Here is a 19,723-nt window from a genome sequence, read left to right as displayed (position 1 = left end):
CAGTACTGCACTGGAGTTTCAGCCCAGATTTTTGTGCTCAAGTCTCTGGAGTGGGACTTGAACCCACAGCCTTCTGACTCCGAGGCGAGAGTGCTACCCACTGAGTCACGGCTGACAGTCCATTTGCTCATGCAAGGTGAATCTGTGGCAAAAAGAAGAAATGGTGGAAGGGAAGGTTCTGGCCTGCAGTGACCTGTTGCTCAGCACCCTGGAGGAGAGGTTGGCCACATGGGTATGTCTCTTTGCCAAAGTCCTTCATATGAGGGCCTTGATAAAGCAGTTGGTGACCAGTAAGCCAGGTATGTGACATTGGACTTGAACCCCTAGATCAAGGTGCTGGCACATTGTAAGCTGACTTGTCAATCATTCCACCGCAGTGAAGGCAAATGCCTGCCTTATAGCTGATGTGGAAACTGTTGAGGCTTGGCATGGAAAGTATTGTCTCATATATCCAGGGTTTGGTGCCTACCATAATTGAGTTACCATCAGCTGGTAGAACCACTGTTGAATGGGTATAGTGTATCCATGCTGTGGTCATGAGAATGATGACATACTTGCACATTTCATTGTGAATCTCGTTGCTTACCATGCCGCTTTTGGGGAGTTTCTTGTAGTTACTGTTCACCCAGCATGGGCTCAAAGCCGCACTTGTCCGTTATCTAATGATCAACTGGCGACTCGCTTCCTTGGAGGGGCGGGGAGGGTAAGTGGGGTCTTTTGGGCTCATGTTGGTTCCAAGATGAAACACCCAGCAATGGAAGATTGGAACTCCAGTCAAGTAGTCAACCCACCTTGGCAGAGTTGATAATCTAATACCTAGGTCGGCAGTACTCTGGGGCACTGTTAATGATTGACCAGCCAGCCTGGCTCATCAATAGATTTGGGGCTGGGATTCCTCTCCTTGGCTCCAGTTAATCCAGGAAGCCAGTGCCCTAACAGATAGTGTGACCCGGTGCTATCTGGTGACAAGTAATGCAGTCTTATCTGATTAAACTCCCAACAGTACCCCTGCGTAGACATGGCGCTCCCTAAGCTTTGGCTGCTGCCAGCCTGTGGACTTTGGGGTAAGTGGAGTATGGTCAAGTAGGGAGCGAGTGTGCATTCTATATTGGACAAGCAGAAACTACCTGTGTGGGTTTCTCAGTCGTTTGCTTTGGAGACTCTTAACTGTGGTGATGGGTTTTCACACGTGTTTGATGAATGGCTGACCAAAAACCAGGAAACATTTTGTAATAACTTTGGAAATACAAAAATAGTAACCAATACAATATTTCATTGGACTAAAAAATGTTAGCTAAAAGATTCAAAAAAGAAATTATGGAAATACTGAAAAATGCTCCTTTTTGTGGTAGGTTTACACACGTGCTAACTGTGCTAACCCGAAACAGCATTCGTATAAAATCACACGGTAGGTACAGATCAGAATGGCCATTCATCCCAGCAGAGCTGATCCATCCATCCAGAAAAACCTACAATCCCTCTATCATGGCATTTTGAATAACTCCACTACCCTACCCAGATATAAAAATACTGGAAATGTATAACAGGTCTGTCTGCATCTGTAAAGAGAAACAACAGATGAATGTTTCGGGTGTAGACCCCTCCTCATACTGCAAGATGATTGTGCCCTTTAATAGAGCTCAAAAGGAAGGGGGAAGCAAGCAGTTCTGCCATTCAGCAGTTTGAGCCTATTCCCTCCCCTGTGTTACTGTCATGGCTTACCTTGAAGTAGAGGTGACCATATGGAAGTAAATGATGTTCAGTGGTGTTCTTTTCTATACTGTTGAGCCTCATGTACTTCGATATGGTCATCTGTTTCTTTTGAGACTAATCAGTCCCAGTTTTAAGCTGTGGATGGATGTAAAATTGGGGGGGAAAGCAAAATCATGTGTTTCTGTTTCTTCTCACTGTGTCGGTTAGGCCAGCAATTTCCTTCGTGCTTTCCGAACTATTCCAGAGGCCTCTGCTTTGGGGTTGATCTTGGCTGATTCCGATGAAGCGACCGGGAAGGTGAATCTGGGCCGACTGATCCAGAGCTGGAACCGATTTATATTGACACAACTACACCAGGAGACGCAGGAGCAGGAGGGCCCACAGGCCTATCGGAGTGTCATGGGGAGGTGAGACAGCACTATCGTAATGTGGACTGAACCTGAGTTTGTACGGATTTATTCGTATCCAATACACAGGCAATATGCAACACCATGTGCTGCTAAATGCAGGATTGTCACATGCTTGAAGGGAATCCTTAATCAGTAGCCCCACAATTGTGACATCACAGAGCAGCCGCTCCTGAATAAGAATACTCTTTAATAATCAGTTTTCTCCAGTGGGCAGCTGACAGTATCTGTGATAAATGATGCAGATTTGAGACTTTGTTGTCTCGATGTGGGTGAATATAGGTTTGATTCTATTATTTTCACCCTTCTGCTGAGTTCTAAATCTCAGCCCCATTACTGCAGAGAGATGGTGGGGTGGAGAAGAGACTATATGGTTTGTGATGCCACCTGACCCTTTACATGACTAACATAGTTAAAGCATACACGAGCCTAATTGCTTGATCTATTTGTACCAAATAGAATATAAGATACTATTTAGATGCAATACTCTCTTAAACTCTTCCACTTTTCATTTCAGTACATTTGGATCCTCTGGCGAATCTGTGATTGGGAAGCTGTTTGGTTGTGAAGTTGAGAACTGTAGCACTTGTTGCTGTGGGAAGGAAACTGTTCGGGTTTCTTCGAGCCTGCTTTTCACGTTGCAGTACCCTGATATGAATAATGCTGGTGAGTAATGTACAGAGAATGGTGGGTATCCAGTTCGATCACAAGCAGTTCAGGACATTTTTATACTTTTAACACATTGGAGTGTGATGGACTCTCTCAAAACTTCTATATCGATTAAACTATCCGATTTCTTGAGGCATTACTTATAAAATAGCGTATTCCAACTTACTACTGTATAAGGAGCTGATTAACTTGGTCTGTCCCTTTAAGGCCACACAGTCTGGTTGCCCTAACTAGGCACATCCTGAGGCCAGTTATAGGCTTATTCCTGTTAAGTTCATTCTGAACTCAAATCATAGACTACTACAGCACAGAAGGCGGCCATTTGGCCCATCGTGTCTGCGCTGGGGCAATTTTCTCTATCGATTAGTAGCTGTTTGTAAAGTCTCCAGGTATTCCCCAAGGTCAAAAGATATCAACAGCAAATGACTGTTGTTGTACTTTTTTTAAGGATGATGTAAATTAGCATAGAGTACAGGGTGATCCTTGAAGTGTGGTTGTCTCAAAATGCTTTTTCTATCTATAATATATTAAAAATCTTGTGTCTGCATGGACTTCCTGTCAACTTTTCCCATTTATAAATTCCTATGTCCATATTTATAATGGAAACTCTATATAAACTTGTAATGCTTTAATTACACTCTCCCACCCACGGTGACATTGTAGCGCCAAAGTTTTGTGTCTCCCAGCTCCTCAGCCTGTACTGCAGAGAAAATCCTAGGATCCAACCAACTCTACCTCTTTCCCAAATTGCAATACGTTTTGGTATTTAACTAAAAATAATGAGATAAAATCAAAATTATATAAAAATGACAGAATGGATGACTTTAAAATGGGAACTAAATTACATCTATGCATCCTGGTCCAATTATCCCCCGCCCTCTAACCCTGCTTCACCTGAAGATTACACTTGGTCTTTCTTGTCTTCCCGTGTGCAACACAATGGGAGATCAACTAGCAATATATTGCGCCTCGTGTATGATGGGCACTTCCTATTAGTCTCTCACTTCTGTAACTCTTTACCCTTTGTTGATTTAGCTCAAGGTAAAGCAACAGTAAATCAGAACTGAAGAGCTACATAGCATTTGAATCAAAGGCAAGGCAAGTAGCTAGAAAGCTGTCGGGGAAGCTATGAAGGGCTTGTGAAAATAACAAATCCTGAATGACCAGTCAGAAGAACCTACCAATAATCATTTTAAAAAAGCACCAACCAAATCACTCAGTTTTTGAAACCGAAATCATTCCCAATTTTTCCTTTCTGAAAATTCTGATGTCCGAAATGAGATTTTGAACAAAATAGAAACAGAAAATTAAGTTTTGTAAGACTGTGACTAAATTTGCAACTGGGCAGGAGCTGATATTGTGAAAAGGGAAATCTATCTGCTTTGTATATATTCTGTGAACTTAAAGCTGTCTGAAAAATGGCACACTGATTGATCTCCGTTCTTTATTGTCCAAATGTGTAAAATGCCTCTTTTGACTTTAGACAAAACTATTCGACAGTATGAGTTTGCTGAAGTGCTGAAGAGAAGTATTTGCCTTGAACAGAACACCCAGGCCTGGTGTGAAAACTGTGAGAAGTACCAGCCTACGGTTAGTATATTTGGGCTGGGGGGAATTTTCAGCCGGTAAAGTCTTGGTATATTTGCCAGCAGCTGTGTATAAAACCAGAATTACACCACGACCTGACCTAATGTGTGATGTATGGGGTATAATGGGTCAGTTGGAAGGGAGTAACCTGATGAGCGGGCTCAGGTCATGGTGTCAACTTCTGAGAAGTTTGAGGGGTTTGTCCGATTGTTTTAGAATGTCCTAACTATTCTTGTGTATTGAGACTGTTTAGTAACCTATGAAAGGTGATTTTAGATTCAGATTTGATTAAGTTTGGTACACATATTCATACATATTCCAATATTAACTCTATGTAGCATTTCATACATTGTGAAAATGTGCAAATTGGGTTGTATTAATCAGTGAATAAGTACAGGAACTGTTGACTCCCCATTTATGTAGCTAATGGAAAGATTTTTAGCATTTAAATAGGAATCTTACTGCAAAAGTAAAACAGCTGTGCACTTCCAGCATTGTTAATTTTAATGATTCGTTATTCTCAAAAGTCCAAATTCCTTGATTGATTAATTCAGTTTACAATTTGTCAAGACACCCAAGAATACCTTTTACATTTGAATGTAGCAGGGCCATTACAGCCTATCTGCAGAAAATAATAATTGAACTGTTCCAAAAAATTCTAAAAAAAAACCAAGGCTGCCTGGTTCACTAGCAGTGCCATGAAGTAACAGGTTGCAGCCTGTGATTACTCTCGCAGGGTATTTCTGGTCTTTGAGCTAAGTGGAAATTAGTGCCTTTCATATCACCATTGTGCCATCTTGTGGCACTGTATCAAAACATGTGCCGTACACTGCCACAAATCAATCTGTTAAAGTTCCAGTGTTGACTGGACATTGTGTTTTGTTCCAGGTTCAAACCAGGAATATTCGATGCTTGCCTGATGTTCTTGTTATTAACTGTGAAGTTAACAGCACAAAGGAAGCTGAATTCTGGAAATGCCAAGCTGAGGTCTGTAAAAAAGAAAAAAAAGACTTGCATTTCTACAGCGCCTTCCACGACCACTGGACGACGTCCCAAAGCACTTTACAGCCAATGAAGTACTTTTGAAGTGTAGTCACTGTTGTAATGTGGGAAATGCAGGAGCCAATTTGCGCACAGCAAGCTCCCACAAACAGCAATGTGATAATGACCAGATAATCTGTTTCTGTTATGTTGATTGAGGGATAAATATTGGCCCAGGACACTGGGGGGAACTCCCCTGCTCTTCTTCGAAATACTGACGTGGGATCTTTTACATCCACCTGAAAGAGCAGATGGGACCTCGGTTTAACATCTCATCCAAAAGACGGCACCTCCAACAGTGCGGCGCTCCCTCAGTACTGCACTGGGAGTGTCAGCCTGGATTTTGTGCTCCAGTCTCTGGAGTGGGACTTGAACCCACAACCTTCTGACTCAAAGGCGAGAGAGAGTGTTGCCCACTGAGCCACGTCAAAGAGGAATTAATTGTCATTATTTCAAAATTACTTGCTTTATAAATCTGCTAGAATTATTTTAAGGGGTTACATCCCAATATGGAAAGTAGGAAGTGGTCTTCTCTCTTTTAAGGAGATTCTGGAATTAACAAATAAAGCAAAAATGGAAAATGTAAAAGAAAAAAAGTCTTGCATTTATATAGCACCTTTTACAACCTCGCAGCATCCCAAAGTGCTTTGCAACCAACAAAGTACTTTTTGAAGTGTAGTCTCTGTTGTAATGGAGTTCCTAACTTGTGCAGACTTGGGTGGCGAGGAAAGGAGATGACTCCAACATTTCCCTAGTTGAAGAGAAAGTCAGTGGCAGTAACTGCAGGCAACTTTGGAGCACCTCTTCAGTGGCTAGTTGGAGCGGTGTTGGTAGGTGCTTGAGAGCAGGTTGCCTGATGGAATGAAATGTGCTGCAGTGGTTTAAGGGAATGTAAAAAGCTGAGAGAAGCTTTAAATGGGAGAAAATTGAGGAACTGTATTATCAGAGCCCAGCATGCTGCACCAGAATATGACAATGTGGGTTTGCTGCCTCCGGCTAAACTTCCATTCTCAGTTGTGTTGTTATGGGAGGTTTCTGAACAAAGCTCAGACACTCTCGCAAGGAACGAGAGAAAAGCAGAATGAATCATTCCGAGGCCACTTTATCACATCTCCCAGTAGCCAGACTCGGAGCAGTATGCTGGATGCTTAGGAGCTGGTTGGCTGTGTCATGGGAAGGCAAAGGAGGGGTGAGCGAGATAAAGTTACCTTTTTGAAAGGAGGGCATTTTCCTTCCAAAAGGAGAATAAATTAACAAAACTAATCAAAACTGCATGCACTGGTTGAAGAGAGAGGGAATTTCTTCATCCCGAGCTGATGACTGGCCTAAGACGATGATTTATTTGCCCCCTTAATCACTGAAATTTTACTTTGGCGATAACTACCCCCCCCCCCCCATTTTATTGACATCTGTTACATTTGTGTCTTCAGATCTAACTTTCATCAGTCAGTTTTGCTGCTTCAGTATACCTTGTATTGTACAATATGTTGCACAGACTTGCTGTGTGTAGCTATTCAAAATGATGTTTGATTTTCAAAAAGGCTATCGATCCAAGAATGATAGTTCTGTGGGAGAGACACTCGGTTCATTTCTGTAGTGGCCATTCATTTATCTAATAGCTGGTCCTGCCATACAGGCAATGCTGTATCGGATCAAACTATTGTACCAGTCAGGTGATATTTTGATAAGGATCAAATACCGGACACGCCTTATGGTTAAATTGTTAAATAGGAACAGGAGGCGGTCATTCAGCCCCTCGAGCCTGTTGGTCCATTCAGTTAGATCATGGCTGATAAATACTATTTTAAATTTCAACTGTCCTAGCATCCACAGCCTTTTGGGGGCGAGAATTACAGATTTTTACTACCCTTTGTGTGGAAAAACTGTTTGCTGATTTCACCCCTGAACGGCCTGGCTCTAATTTTAAGGTTATACCCACTTGTTCTGGACTGCCCACCACACACCAGAGGGAATAGTTTCTCTGTATCTACCCTATCAAATCTCTTATTCATTTTAAATGCCTTGATTAGATCATCCCTCAACCTTCGATACTCAAGGGAATACAAGCCAAGCTCATGCAACCTTCCCTCATAATTTAAGCGGTGGTGTCATGCTGGTGAACCTGCACTGTACCCCTTTCCAAGTCCAATATATCTTTGCTGAAGTTCGTTGCTACGAGGTGTACTACTGTATTGTACAGACCAGGAAGGTTCTAGATTTGACCTGGTATGTGCTAAGTTAGCTTATCTTAGCCAGGGCAGCAGTTGGGACTCTACAATTTGTTTCTGCTACCTACCCTAGCTCTGGGTTACTATCAGCCAGGGCTCCCACTCTGGATTACTATTCAGTAATCCCTGCTAGAAAGTGCACGTGACTGGACGTCAGGTGAGGATGGGATTGAGCTCCGCTACAGTGCCCTTCGTGGCAAGTGCTTGTAGGGGCTGTTGAGTGAGAACAGGATGGGGTTTGACTGATCCTTTCTATGCCTGAATAGCATGCTGACTCGCTGTTTAGGGTCACGTGAATAATGGCCACTTAAATGAGATACCAGGTACTCTGAGTCAGCATGTTCAGCAGAGGAGAAAATTGGGGATGGGGGCAGTTTAAATACAACTTTACGCTGGTGGCTTAAAGTTTTTGAATATTGCTATAGTGATGTTTTATTTTGTGACAGTACGAATTGCACAACAAAATGAGGAAGGAAGATTTGGAAGCAATGAAAATGAAAGAAAATAACCCAACAGAATGGTAGGTTTGCTTTTTTCAGTCCTTTTCTTTCAGCATGAGTGACGAGTTTGTTTATAATGTAACTTAGTTCAAGTGCTTTTATTTAATAACATTGGGAGAACTGCATGTGCACGCACAATTACCTTCCCTTTGTGTTCAGTTCAAGAACAACATATTGTCTCTCAGCTGTTCACGAGAAACAAGAGTTCCTGGCCCAAATAATTAAAAAAAAAAAAAAAATCCAGAATGCTTACAAAGTGGGTGTAATATCACAGATTGATATCTAAGGGTAGACCTTTGTGCCTGTGATACTCTGATCTGTGCTCATAGTGAGCCAGATATTTCAGTGAAGGAGCGAACTAGGAAAATCTACCCTCCAGTTTTGGAAGGGCTTTGAAGACTGGTTTATACTCCTATGGTCTGTCATCAGAACCCACATTCCAGTTAGTTTATTACACTGTAATTCAAATAAATGATCCAGTCAATGGGAAATGATGTGCGCAAAACTCCACCTTTCCCCTCCTGCCATGGTGAATGAATACTTGGATCTGTTATACCACCAGCCAGTCCAGAATTGTTTTTTTTCCTCCCCAAATCTGTCTTCTTACATAGAGCTTGTTGGACCTTCTAAATGTGCTTAGTTAGAAACTATACATAATTTTAGATGCTTTAGTGTAAACAGTGGATAGGAAACATTTAACAAAACAGTCATGGTATTACCATCAAGAATTCTAGTAAACAGTGTTTGGGGACTGTGGAGCAATGTGACAACACAACCTCGTGTGACTGCTTTTAATTATCTGAAGATTTCAGCTGCTACAGCAGACCATTGCTTGGTGTTCTGGGTATCCATTTGCTTCAGAGATCCCTGCACCTCCTGAACATGACCAGCCAGCATCTCTGTACAGAACTGAGATCCCTGCACCTCCTGAACAAGACCAGCCAGCATCTCTGTACAGAACTGAGATCCCTGCGCCTCCTGAACAAGACCAGCCAGCATCTCTGTACAGAACTGAGATCCCTGCACCTCCTGAACAAGACCAGCCAGCAATTCTGTACAGAACTGAGATCCCTGCGCCTCCTGAACAAGACCAGCCAGCAATTCTGTGCAGAACTGAGATCCCTGCACCTCCTGAACAAGACTAGCCAGCATCTCTGTACAGAACTGAGATCCCTGCACCTCCTGAACAAGACCAGCCAGCAATTCTGTACAGAACTGAGATCCCTGCACCTCCTGAACAAGACCAGCCAGCATCTCTGTACAGAACTGAGATCCCTGCACCTCCTGAACAAGACCAGCCAGCATCTCTGTACAGAACTGAGATCCCTGCACCTCCTGAACAAGACCAGCCAGCAATCCTGTACAGAACTGAGATCCCTGCACCTCCTGAACAAGACCAGCCAGCATCTCTGTACAGAACTGAGATCCCTGCACCTCCTGAACAAGACCAGCCAGCATCTCTGTACAGAACTGAGATCCCTGCACCTCCTGAACAAGACCAGCCAGCATCTCTGTACAGAACTGAGATCCCTGCACCTCCTGAACAAGACCAGCCAGCAATTCTGTACAGAACTGAGATCCCTGCACCTCCTGAACAAGACCAGCCAGCAATTCTGTACAGAACTGAGATCCCTGCACCTTCTGAACAAGACCAGCCAGCATCTCTGTACAGAACTGAGATCCCTGCACCTCCTGAACAAGACCAGCCAGCATCTCTGTACAGAACTGAGATCCCTGCACCTCCTGAACAAGACCAGCCAGCAATTCTGTACAGAACTGAGATCCCTGCGCCTCCTGAACAAGACCAGCCAGCAATTCTGTACAGAACTCAGATCACTGCACCTCCTGAACAAGACCAGCCAGCATCTCTGTACAGAACTGAGATCCCTGCACCTCCTGAACAAGACCAGCCAGCAATTCTGTACAGAACTGAGATCCCTGCACCTCCTGAACAAGACCAGCCAGCATCTCTGTACAGAACTGAGATCCCTGCGCCTCCTGAACAAGACCAGCCAGCGTCTCTGTACAGAACTGAGATCCCTGCACCTCCTGAACAAGACCAGCCAGCATCTCTGTACAGAACTGAGATCCCTGCACCTTCTGAACAAGACCAGCCAGCAATTCTGTACAGAACTGAGATCCCTGCACCTCCTGAACAAGACCAGCCAGCATCTCTGTACAGAACTGAGATCACTGCACCTTCTGAACAAGACCAGCCAGCATCTCTGTACAGAACTGAGATCCCTGCACCTTCTGAACAAGACCAGCCAGCATCTCTGTACAGAACTGAGATCCCTGCACCTCCTGAACAAGACCAGCCAGCATCTCTGTACAGAACTGAGATCCCTGCACCTCCTGAACAAGACCAGCCAGCATCTCTGTACAGAACTGAGATCCCTGCACCTCCTGAACAAGACCAGCCAGCATCTCTGTACAGAACTGAGATCCCTGCACCTCCTGAACAAGACCAGCCAGCAATTCTGTACAGAACTGAGATCCCTGCACCTCCTGAACAAGACCAGCCAGCATCTCTGTACAGAACTGAGATCCCTGCACCTCCTGAACAAGACCAGCCAGCATCTCTGTACAGAACTGAGATCCCTGCACCTCCTGAACAAGACCAGCCAGCATCTCTGTACAGAACTGAGATCCCTGCACCTCCTGAACAAGACCAGCCAGCATCTCTGTACAGAACTGAGATCACTGCGCCTCCTGAACAAGACCAGCCAGCATCTCTGTGCAGAACTGAGATCCCTGCACCTTCTGAACAAGACCAGCCAGCATCTCTGTACAGAACTGAGATCCCTGCACCTCCTGAACAAGACCAGCCAGCAATTCTGTACAGAACTGAGATCCCTGCACCTCCTGAACAAGACCAGCCAGCATCTCTGTGCAGAACTGAGATCCCTGCACCTCCTGAACAAGACCAGCCAGCAATTCTGTACAGAACTGAGATCCCTGCACCTCCTGAACAAGACCAGCCAGCATCTCTGTACAGAACTGAGATCCCTGCACCTCCTGAACAAGACCAGCCAGCAATTCTGTACAGAACTGAGATCCCTGCACCTTCTGAACAAGACCAGCCAGCATCTCTGTACAGAACTGAGATCCCTGCACCTCCTGAACAAGACCAGCCAGCAATTCTGTACAGAACTGAGATCCCTGCACCTTCTGAACAAGACCAGCCAGCATCTCTGTACAGAACTGAGATCCCTGCACCTCCTGAACAAGACCAGCCAGCATCTCTGTACAGAACTGAGACCCCTGCACCTTCTGAACAAGACCAGCCAGCATCTCTGTACAGAACTGAGATCCCTGCGCCTCCTGAACAAGACCAGCCAGCATCTCTGTACAGAACTGAGATCCCTGCACCTTCTGAACAAGACCAGCCAGCAATTCTGTACAGAACTGAGATCCCTGCGCCTCCTGAACAAGACCAGCCAGCAATTCTGTACAGAACTGAGATCCCTGCACCTCCTGAACAAGACCAGCCAGCATCTCTGTACAGAACTGAGATCCCTGCACCTTCTGAACAAGACCAGCCAGCAATTCTGTACAGAACTGAGATCACTGCACCTCCTGAACAAGACCAGCCAGCATCTCTGTACAGAACTGAGATCACTGCGCCTTCTGAACAAGACCAGTCAGCATCTCTCACAAAGAACAGAGGGAACCCATGAAACTACATCAAAATGAAGTTTTGAAAAAAATGCCCATTTCTTTTACTGTCCCATAAGCATTTTCTTTTTATTTCTCAAGTAAGCAGTCTTTTTTCAAAAGGAAGCAAATTAAGTTATTTTGCTAACTATTAATATATCTGAAATTGCACATAACTGGTATAAATAGAATAGCCCATGGCTACCTTTTCTGGTATGGTATTTATATAATTTGCAAACCTGACCGATGGTATCCCACTCGTCTCCTGGGATGATCTCTATCATCACTTGAGCGATCGTACATAATACAAAGTTCCATTTACAAGTAGATGCTTTAATTTTTTTCAGGGAAGCACTTTGTAACGCAGAAGGGCTAAGCTTCTATACATCAATTGAGGAACTGAAAAATATTTGGATCCCATGTTCTATCAAGATGAAGCTGACTAAAAATAAGGAGCTGGAAGTCACAAATTGGACTGAAAATGAAGGCGTATGTAACTATTTCTAGGCTTTTATCCCTTGATGTATTTTTACTAACCTTCCCTTAAAGGATTGATTCTGATGTCTGTAACGTTTTAGTGAGGATCAGAAAGGTAATCAAACACTAAATCCAGGTGACGGTACAGTGGAGCTGTAATAGGAAAGCTCATATAACCAGGTTATGATCTGAATTGATGGAATTGCAAAGCAGGGGCTCGGCAGTTCCCCTTTTAGTTGGAAAATTCAGAGGGTGAGCTGCTGTACACGTTTTAATGGCCAGTTACAGAGCAGCTTGGGCTCAGAGGTGGAAGCAGATTGCATGCACATATTTTTCCTGAGGGGGTTAGTGTCTCTTCCACAACACATGAAAAAATTGTACACATTTGAGGGCCATAACCTGGAGAAAAGACTGTTTAAACAGAAAATTGTCTTGACTATTTCGTTTGCAGTTAATTAATTTTTCTGGTTACAGAAATGTTTGCAGCATTTATTCCTTTAAATTATTATACAGTAATATTAAATTTGAGGTGTAAAACCATTGGCATTCAACTGGTTATGTAAGTAACTCACTTTTGCACAGTAAAGTGCATAGGAACTGTTGACTAAACTGAAATACTGCAGTATCTGTTATAGCTACTAGAGGGAGCATTGCTACTTGTATAGCTCACTGCGAGCCTAAGTGGCAGAAGCCTGGTATCAGTGTTCATGCAAGGTGGGTCCTTGTAATCTACTGGAGGATTGGAATATTCTGTACTGGACCCCCCTGTCCATTTCTCCTTCATGGCTGGTAATACCTAATACAACTCGGCTTCAGTTTAGTTGTAAGCGGTTTCAAAACTGTTGTCCATTAATTATATTTAATGCCACTTGTTGCATCCTGTTTAGAAATGTGCTGATCTGCATGCCCTCCCAGGGTTTCTTAAAGGGATTGAAAGTACCTTGTGTTTAGTCTCTGATAATGTATATTTTGCACATACTCCTATGTTTCCTATAGCATGCAAATCAATTTAGTTGTAGTCAGGATACTGGAAATTAAGACTTTTAAATATAACATTTCTGTAATTCTGATTTGCCATATTTTAACACTAATTTTTAAAAAAATGATTAAAACCCATTTTAAAAGAATAGCCAGACTAGACACAGGTGGTAGACAGATTGAGATGTGAGGCTCCACCATGATGTTGTACAGATCTACATCTCTGCAAAGGGGAAAGGGAGGGAAGCTGTCTCTCTCTCGGAGTTGGAGAGCGAGACCCCAGGACTGTGCCTAATGATTCACTGAGTAGTGTGGGGGGGGGAGGGAAGGGAAGCGACCTGGGAAACATTCATTTTAAAGATGTTTTGGAAATTACATATGGTTTCCACATTCCAGCTTTATAGTTTAACTTTAACAGCGCAATTTTATGTTAATAACATAAATCTATTTTAAAGAGGCCCTTTTTTAGATGCTTTGAAATAATGAACATCAGAGCAGCTTTTACTTTTTAGTTAAAAAAATTCAAATGCATCAATATTGAGTTTGGTGTTTGTTCAGTATGTTAATTTCCAGTACTTTCAAACTAGAACTCATTTGTTATGTAGAAGTTATTGAGCAAAGTAAGGTGGCTTACTGTTTACCGTGGTCCTGTCCTCTAGCTGAGTCCTTCAGAAGATGAGGAGAACACCTACTTGTACGATCTGGTAGTGACCGTGGCCCACATTTTAGATCCTCGGACTGGAGGCAGTCTTGTGGCTCATATTAAGGTTGGGGAAACATATCACCAGCGGAAGGAGGTACAGTATAATTTAGGTCCAAACATGTCTTGAAACTGGCATATTTTAGTGTGTCAATAGAGTGGTATTATCAGGAGTAAAACAGCTAATGTACTTTGTTGAAAAACTTAGAATTTTGCCTATGAAATATTCTATATGCTTCACTTTTCAAAATAAAACTTTATCAAACATTCATAATCAAGGATTGCTATCAGTATAACTGAAAATATATTTCTATAATACATTAATAAATGCAGTGTCTGGTATAGTTTGCCCTTCAAACCTTGCTGAATGTAAATGCTTCCTTCCCCCCCCCGCCCCCCCCCCCCCCCCGCCTTTAAAAAAATTACGGCTACCAAAAAATGTGCTCACTTTTATTTTTACGGATGAGTATCTCGGCTCATGGTGATCATTCGAAAGCGTCAGTAAGGTCGTCTTCCTTTTCTGCCACAGTTGTTTTTTGCTGCCAGATGTTTTCTACACCTGTAATGAGAGTGGGCTGTTCCAGCCTGCTGTAAGTGATGCAGTTACCTCGACTGCTGTGCTAAGTTTTGTTAGAGGGGGAAAAAATCAAGTTTACGAAATGTAAAGCAGGGTAATATTGTAAGATGCATCATTTTAGGATCTTGGCAGATCATTAATTGACCTTGTTGCAGCCGGACCCGAAACTCCTGTCCACTGTCCTTCCAAAACAGTGGAAGTAATCTCGGAAACCTTATCATGTGAGATTTCAATGAGCAGAGATGGAGATTTGGCAAATGGCAGTTGCTAATTTTAAAATGCAAGAACCTTTCTATTTTTACAAGTCATAGGTTGGTATTTGGCAAGGTTTTACCACTGAGCCACCAGCACTTTAAACCATAGATTTCCAAACTTGGTCCCTGGACTCAAGCCTGCACTACAGCATCACTGAGGGCATCAGGTTCTGTATTTGTTGACTTGCTAGAATACTATTTCTGTTGCTGTATATTAATAATAAAAACATTCTCTGCAATGATAGCACTGTTTTCATTTGGGTAGCTGACACTCTTTTTGGAATTAGGACAGGGGCCCTTGGGAATGTGTTGATGTTTGCAAGGGTTCCCCAATGCAGTAATGTTTGGAAACTGCTGCCTTAAGCCAGGGTTTAACATCTGTATCTCATGCAGTATTCTTATGTTTCAGGGTGTCACTCACAAACAGTGGTATCTGTTTAATGACTTCCTCATAGAACCAATTGACAAGGTAATAAATGATTAGTGACTCATTTTTATCTTTTTCATGGTGTTTTGTAACCATATTGAGGGGGAGGGGAAGGGACAATTCTGCTGTCCTCTTATTTGTAGAAAAATTTGAAATGCATTCTTTGTGTCTGTTTGCGATTTTGCCCTAAGTACCAATTAGGAATCTTTCTCCATGAAAGGTTATGTAAATACAGATTACATAAAATAATTCTCCTCTCTTTCCCACCCCTGATGTATGTTGGTAGCCTGGTGGAAGCAAACTGACTATCGATACTACTCCTGCTAAGGAAAGTGCCACTACAGTCATTCGTAACCCATAACTCCACATGGTGCTGAGTTTCAGATTGCGACTGTGTCACTGCAGGGAAGCGTGAGTGGAGCCAGGAGCTTTAATGTGCAGAGAAAAGATCACTCTTGCACAATTTCTAGTGATGGTTTCAGAGTAGTAGTGACATAGTAAGTGGAAGGGGAGGGGCAAAAGAGATGCCTACCCTCAATAAAATGTATTTATGTCTCTGCCCCACCTATGATAGTGACCAATCGAGTGGAACAGTATAAAGGTATCCTAGTGAACTGTGCCAGAGTATGGAATGCAGGTTTGTGCCCTGGTTCCATGTATAGCAAGCTCCCAACATTAGTTGGCTGACCAGTAAGACATTTTTGAAGATTGTTGAGATTGGGGTTTATTTAAATGTTTGCATTTTTTTTGCAGTGTGAAGCTGTGCAGTTTGATTTGAGTTGGAAGATCCCCTGTATTCTATACTACGCTCGGCGGAATCTGAATTCCAAGTACGATTTAACCAGTAGGTAACATTTAATTCATGAATTGCTGACTGGAGATGAATAGGCTGATCTGAAAGAAGCCCAAATCTACTCCACCTCCGCTACAGCAGAATTTGGGCAGTGCTTTGCATGCTGCAGTTAGGTGGTTGTCCCCTAACAGTATATGTGTAAACGTGGCAAGAAAAAGTGGGGCCTCCTGTCCAGTGGCCATATAAGAGAGAGATGCTCCATGATGGCTGTAAGCGAGGAAAATCTGGATGGTAAAACAGAACTAACAGACTCGGGTGTTACCCAGATCAATAGTTTATTACGAGTGCACACGGGAGAACCACCTCAGCCAACCCCAGCTGGAGGCACCGTTCTCAGAGGAAAAGTGACAATACAGCTTAGTTTATACAGTTTATTAGACAACACCCACTTATTACTAATGGGGTGTATACATGGGAATATTGATACTTCATTGGTTTACATGGTTAATCAATCAACTACTAAGCCTGTCCTTCGAACTCGAGTACCCCCTGAATACGTCAGTAAAAAGCTTGTCGACTGTAGGAGACTTCATATTCATGAGCTATCTCTTACTCTTGTTATCGGTATGGGAAAGTATTTTCCAGCAGAGACATGAAAATCTGGATACAAAGCCACATTGAATTATGCAGCTGGCTGACTACTTCTTCAAGGCCTTATTTGCTGCTGCTTCTTAATCGTGCCTTTGTACTCTTATCTCCTCCAAGAACAGGCAACATTTCAGAATGCCTTTGGTCAGCTAATTTCTATTTGTTAGTCTAAAAGGGTTAATATAGCCAAGTATCCCATGGTGCTTTGCGTTTGTTTTCCAGCTAACAAGGCTAAATGGTACCTTTCAGATAGTTTTATACCGGTCGAATATTGAGGACCCCTTTATATCCCTTAAACCAAATTTTATCCTAACAATGGCTCAGTGGGTAATGGTAATGGCACTGTTCAGTGTAATCTTGAGCTGTACAGACCAGAAAGATCCCATGTTTGAATCCCAGTCTCTGCTGAGTTTGCTGACATCGCCTGGGGCAGCAGAAAGGATTGCTTCAGCACCTCTGGGCTAGAGAACTGGAAAATCATCCAGGGTCCCTGCTGCTGATCACTATCCACTCATGAAGAATGACTACTTGGGCAAGGTACAGGAGGGCTGCCATCCCATACACAATTGTGGTCCAGAATGAGTCCGTGCCTTTAGCAGAGAAAACTGGTGCAGTGTAGGGGCGGGGGGAAGCAGAGACTTTATAGCTGCATGCAAAACCATCTTGGTTTTTAAAGAGAAGCTTTTATGCTAAAAATGCATTTTTCAGTAGTTTTAATTGCAAACAAAGCCCACTGACAACTGTGGGCTGTTGCTGCTGCACTCAACGTTCCCGTTGAGCTGTGCGGCCACGCAACAGTCTGGAGTCCTGTGCAGGCCAGGCCGCTCACCGGCTTTTCAATGCAAGAAACCGCGCATGCGCAACAATGTGAATGGACCGCGCAGCCAATGAAAGGGACCACGCACCCAGGAAATAAAATTAGAGGGAACGTTGGCTGCACTGTGGAGTAATCCAGTTCTTAACAGTTCTTCTTTAACTTTCTGGTGCTTCCTGTGGTATGTTGTTGGTAGGACAACATAACTAGCAGCCTGTGCCGTTTTTGCACAGCACAATTAGCTCATTCGACTTGCCACAGAATAATACTTAAAACATAGATGTGAATAAGGCAGCCAGAATGCGATACATAAAGGAGAAGCAATTTTTATTTTGCTAGTTAAAATGTTGGTGTGTGTTGGATTTCTCTGCCAACAGCAGAAGGTATTGAACACTTACTGGAGGAGATTGTTTGTAAACTATTTAAAGGGGACTGTTTTAATGATTCTCGTACCTTTATCTTTTTCCCATCCTGACTTTCTTTTTATTCATCCCTTTCCTTTATTTAGTTTTACAAAGAATTTACAGCACCGAAAGAGGCCATTCGGCCCAACAGGTCTGTGCTGGTGACCTGTTCATATAGGGGTTTGGCTTTTCTGTTGAAACAATCAAATGTGTCTCTTTTCTCTGTGCCTAATTCAGTCTGTGTATTTCCCATAATGTATTTTAAATGAAACACACCAGTAAATAATTCCAATATTTTGCTAAATAATAAATATCTATTAAGTGTATCCCAAACACAGCAATGATATCATTCGAGGGGTGCGCACAATTTGCTGCGCTATTCTTGCTGTGGGAATTCTGAGGCAGCCATTTTGTAAATGGCCAGAATGCTGGGGCCCGAAACCTGGCTGATTTGGTGGTGCTGCCATTTTTTTTCATTCCTGTGTCCAACTTGGGGATATTTTTCTCATAGCTGAGTTGAATTGCCAATATTTTCTAATCTCCAGTGCGTACACTGACCAGCTAATTACACGCCCACTTTATCAGTAACCTTGAAATTGTTTGTTTTTCCCCTTTCAGTAAAGAATCCAATTGAAACTAGTGTTTTGCTGGCAGAGGCATCTCTTGCTCGAAAGCAGCGAAAGTGTCATGCAACTTTTATCCCACTAATGCTGAATGAAATGCCCCAGCTCAGTGACTTGGTGGGCTTGGATGCAGAGTTTGTCACACTGAATCAGGTACGTATGTTAAACAATTTGTCAAAGGCGGTCAGTTTTGCAAACTTACCTGGGGAAAGTGTCTTTCTTAAGTGCAAATAATCAAAATTTTATAATACTCCAATTTTACCTCAGATTTTCTCCTAACTTTATTTTTAATTGACCAGTTATCTGCCTTCCCTCATTTCCCTCTCCCAAGTCCAGAAGGTGAGATAGTGTGGGCAATGGATTTTTCCAGTAACTATTAGTGACACCAATTAACAATTGGTGAGTGACTGGCACGTATGGCTAAATCATGTGGTCTTTGTGGAAATGTATAGAATCATAGAAATTTACAGCACAAAAGGAGGCCATTTGGCCCATCATGTCTATGCTAGAAAAGTTTACAAGCCAGCCAGGAACTGGTTTGTTTTGAGGAGTACATAATGTTCCCTAGTGAAATTAAATCAGATTTTTAAAAAATGTTTTAAGATAATGAATTATTTGAATATTAAGAGACTCTTAATAAAGTTTTAAGTTTATTCATATTAATCAAAGTAGTGCAGAGATTAGGTGTATAATTGGGAGTGTGACTTTTTTTGGAAGAAAATTAAAAATACAATAATCTACTTCAAGTATGTAAATCTTTTGGTCATCTCTGAATCCAAAGTTGATGGCACTCTTTTATTTGCTGATGTCACGTGGTTGATTTTGCTGGTTTGTGATGTTTTACACTTCTTGTTGCTCACAGGAAGAGGCAGAGCTGCGCAGCGATGGAACAAAATCCACCATCAAACCCAGCCAAATGTCAGTGGCCAGAATCACGTGTGTGCGAGGTCAGGGACCGAATGAGGGTGTTCCCTTCATTGACGATTATATCTCCACACAGGAGCAGGTAATGTGATGAGCACTAGTGCTGCTGATCTTACAGTCTAATTTGGGTGACCTCTGTTTTGCAGTTGATATATACAAGTATATTGTTTAATATTACTAATGTAAATCATTACAGAGCACTCTACTTAATCTATTGTCAGACACTGTATTCGCCGTTCGTTCCTGGGTTTTAAGTCCACTGTGCTGGTATTAATTTCTCTTGGCTAAGCAGAGAGGCACCA

The 19,723-nt window shown here is 42.7% G+C and overlaps 2 protein-coding genes across 5 annotated transcripts in view; one reads left to right on the top strand and one right to left on the bottom strand.

The window, feature by feature from the left end:
* The window catches only part of LOC147097111 (uncharacterized), a 272,785-nt gene that overhangs the window by 187,998 nt on the left and 65,064 nt on the right, over positions 1-19,723 (bottom strand). The gene's annotated exons all lie outside the window — the stretch shown is intronic.
* The window catches only part of LOC147097114 (PAN2-PAN3 deadenylation complex catalytic subunit PAN2-like), an 80,538-nt gene that overhangs the window by 52,931 nt on the left and 7,884 nt on the right, over positions 1-19,723 (top strand). Inside the window, 11 exon segments of the mRNA XM_085972982.1 lie at positions 1,921-2,120; positions 2,638-2,786; positions 4,273-4,379; positions 5,265-5,363; positions 8,092-8,165; positions 12,150-12,291; positions 13,917-14,054; positions 15,198-15,257; positions 15,969-16,059; positions 18,493-18,650; positions 19,360-19,503. Coding sequence (XP_085829108.1) covers positions 1,921-2,120; positions 2,638-2,786; positions 4,273-4,379; positions 5,265-5,363; positions 8,092-8,165; positions 12,150-12,291; positions 13,917-14,054; positions 15,198-15,257; positions 15,969-16,059; positions 18,493-18,650; positions 19,360-19,503 — 1,362 coding nt within the window.

This window comes from Somniosus microcephalus, chromosome 33 (assembly GCF_052327205.1).
Source record: "Somniosus microcephalus isolate GS21.2 chromosome 33, FLI_Smic_1.0, whole genome shotgun sequence".
Taxonomy (NCBI): Eukaryota; Metazoa; Chordata; class Chondrichthyes; order Squaliformes; family Somniosidae; genus Somniosus; species Somniosus microcephalus.
Note: the sequence above shows the minus strand (reverse complement) of the source record. Positions and strands in the feature narration are given on the sequence as shown.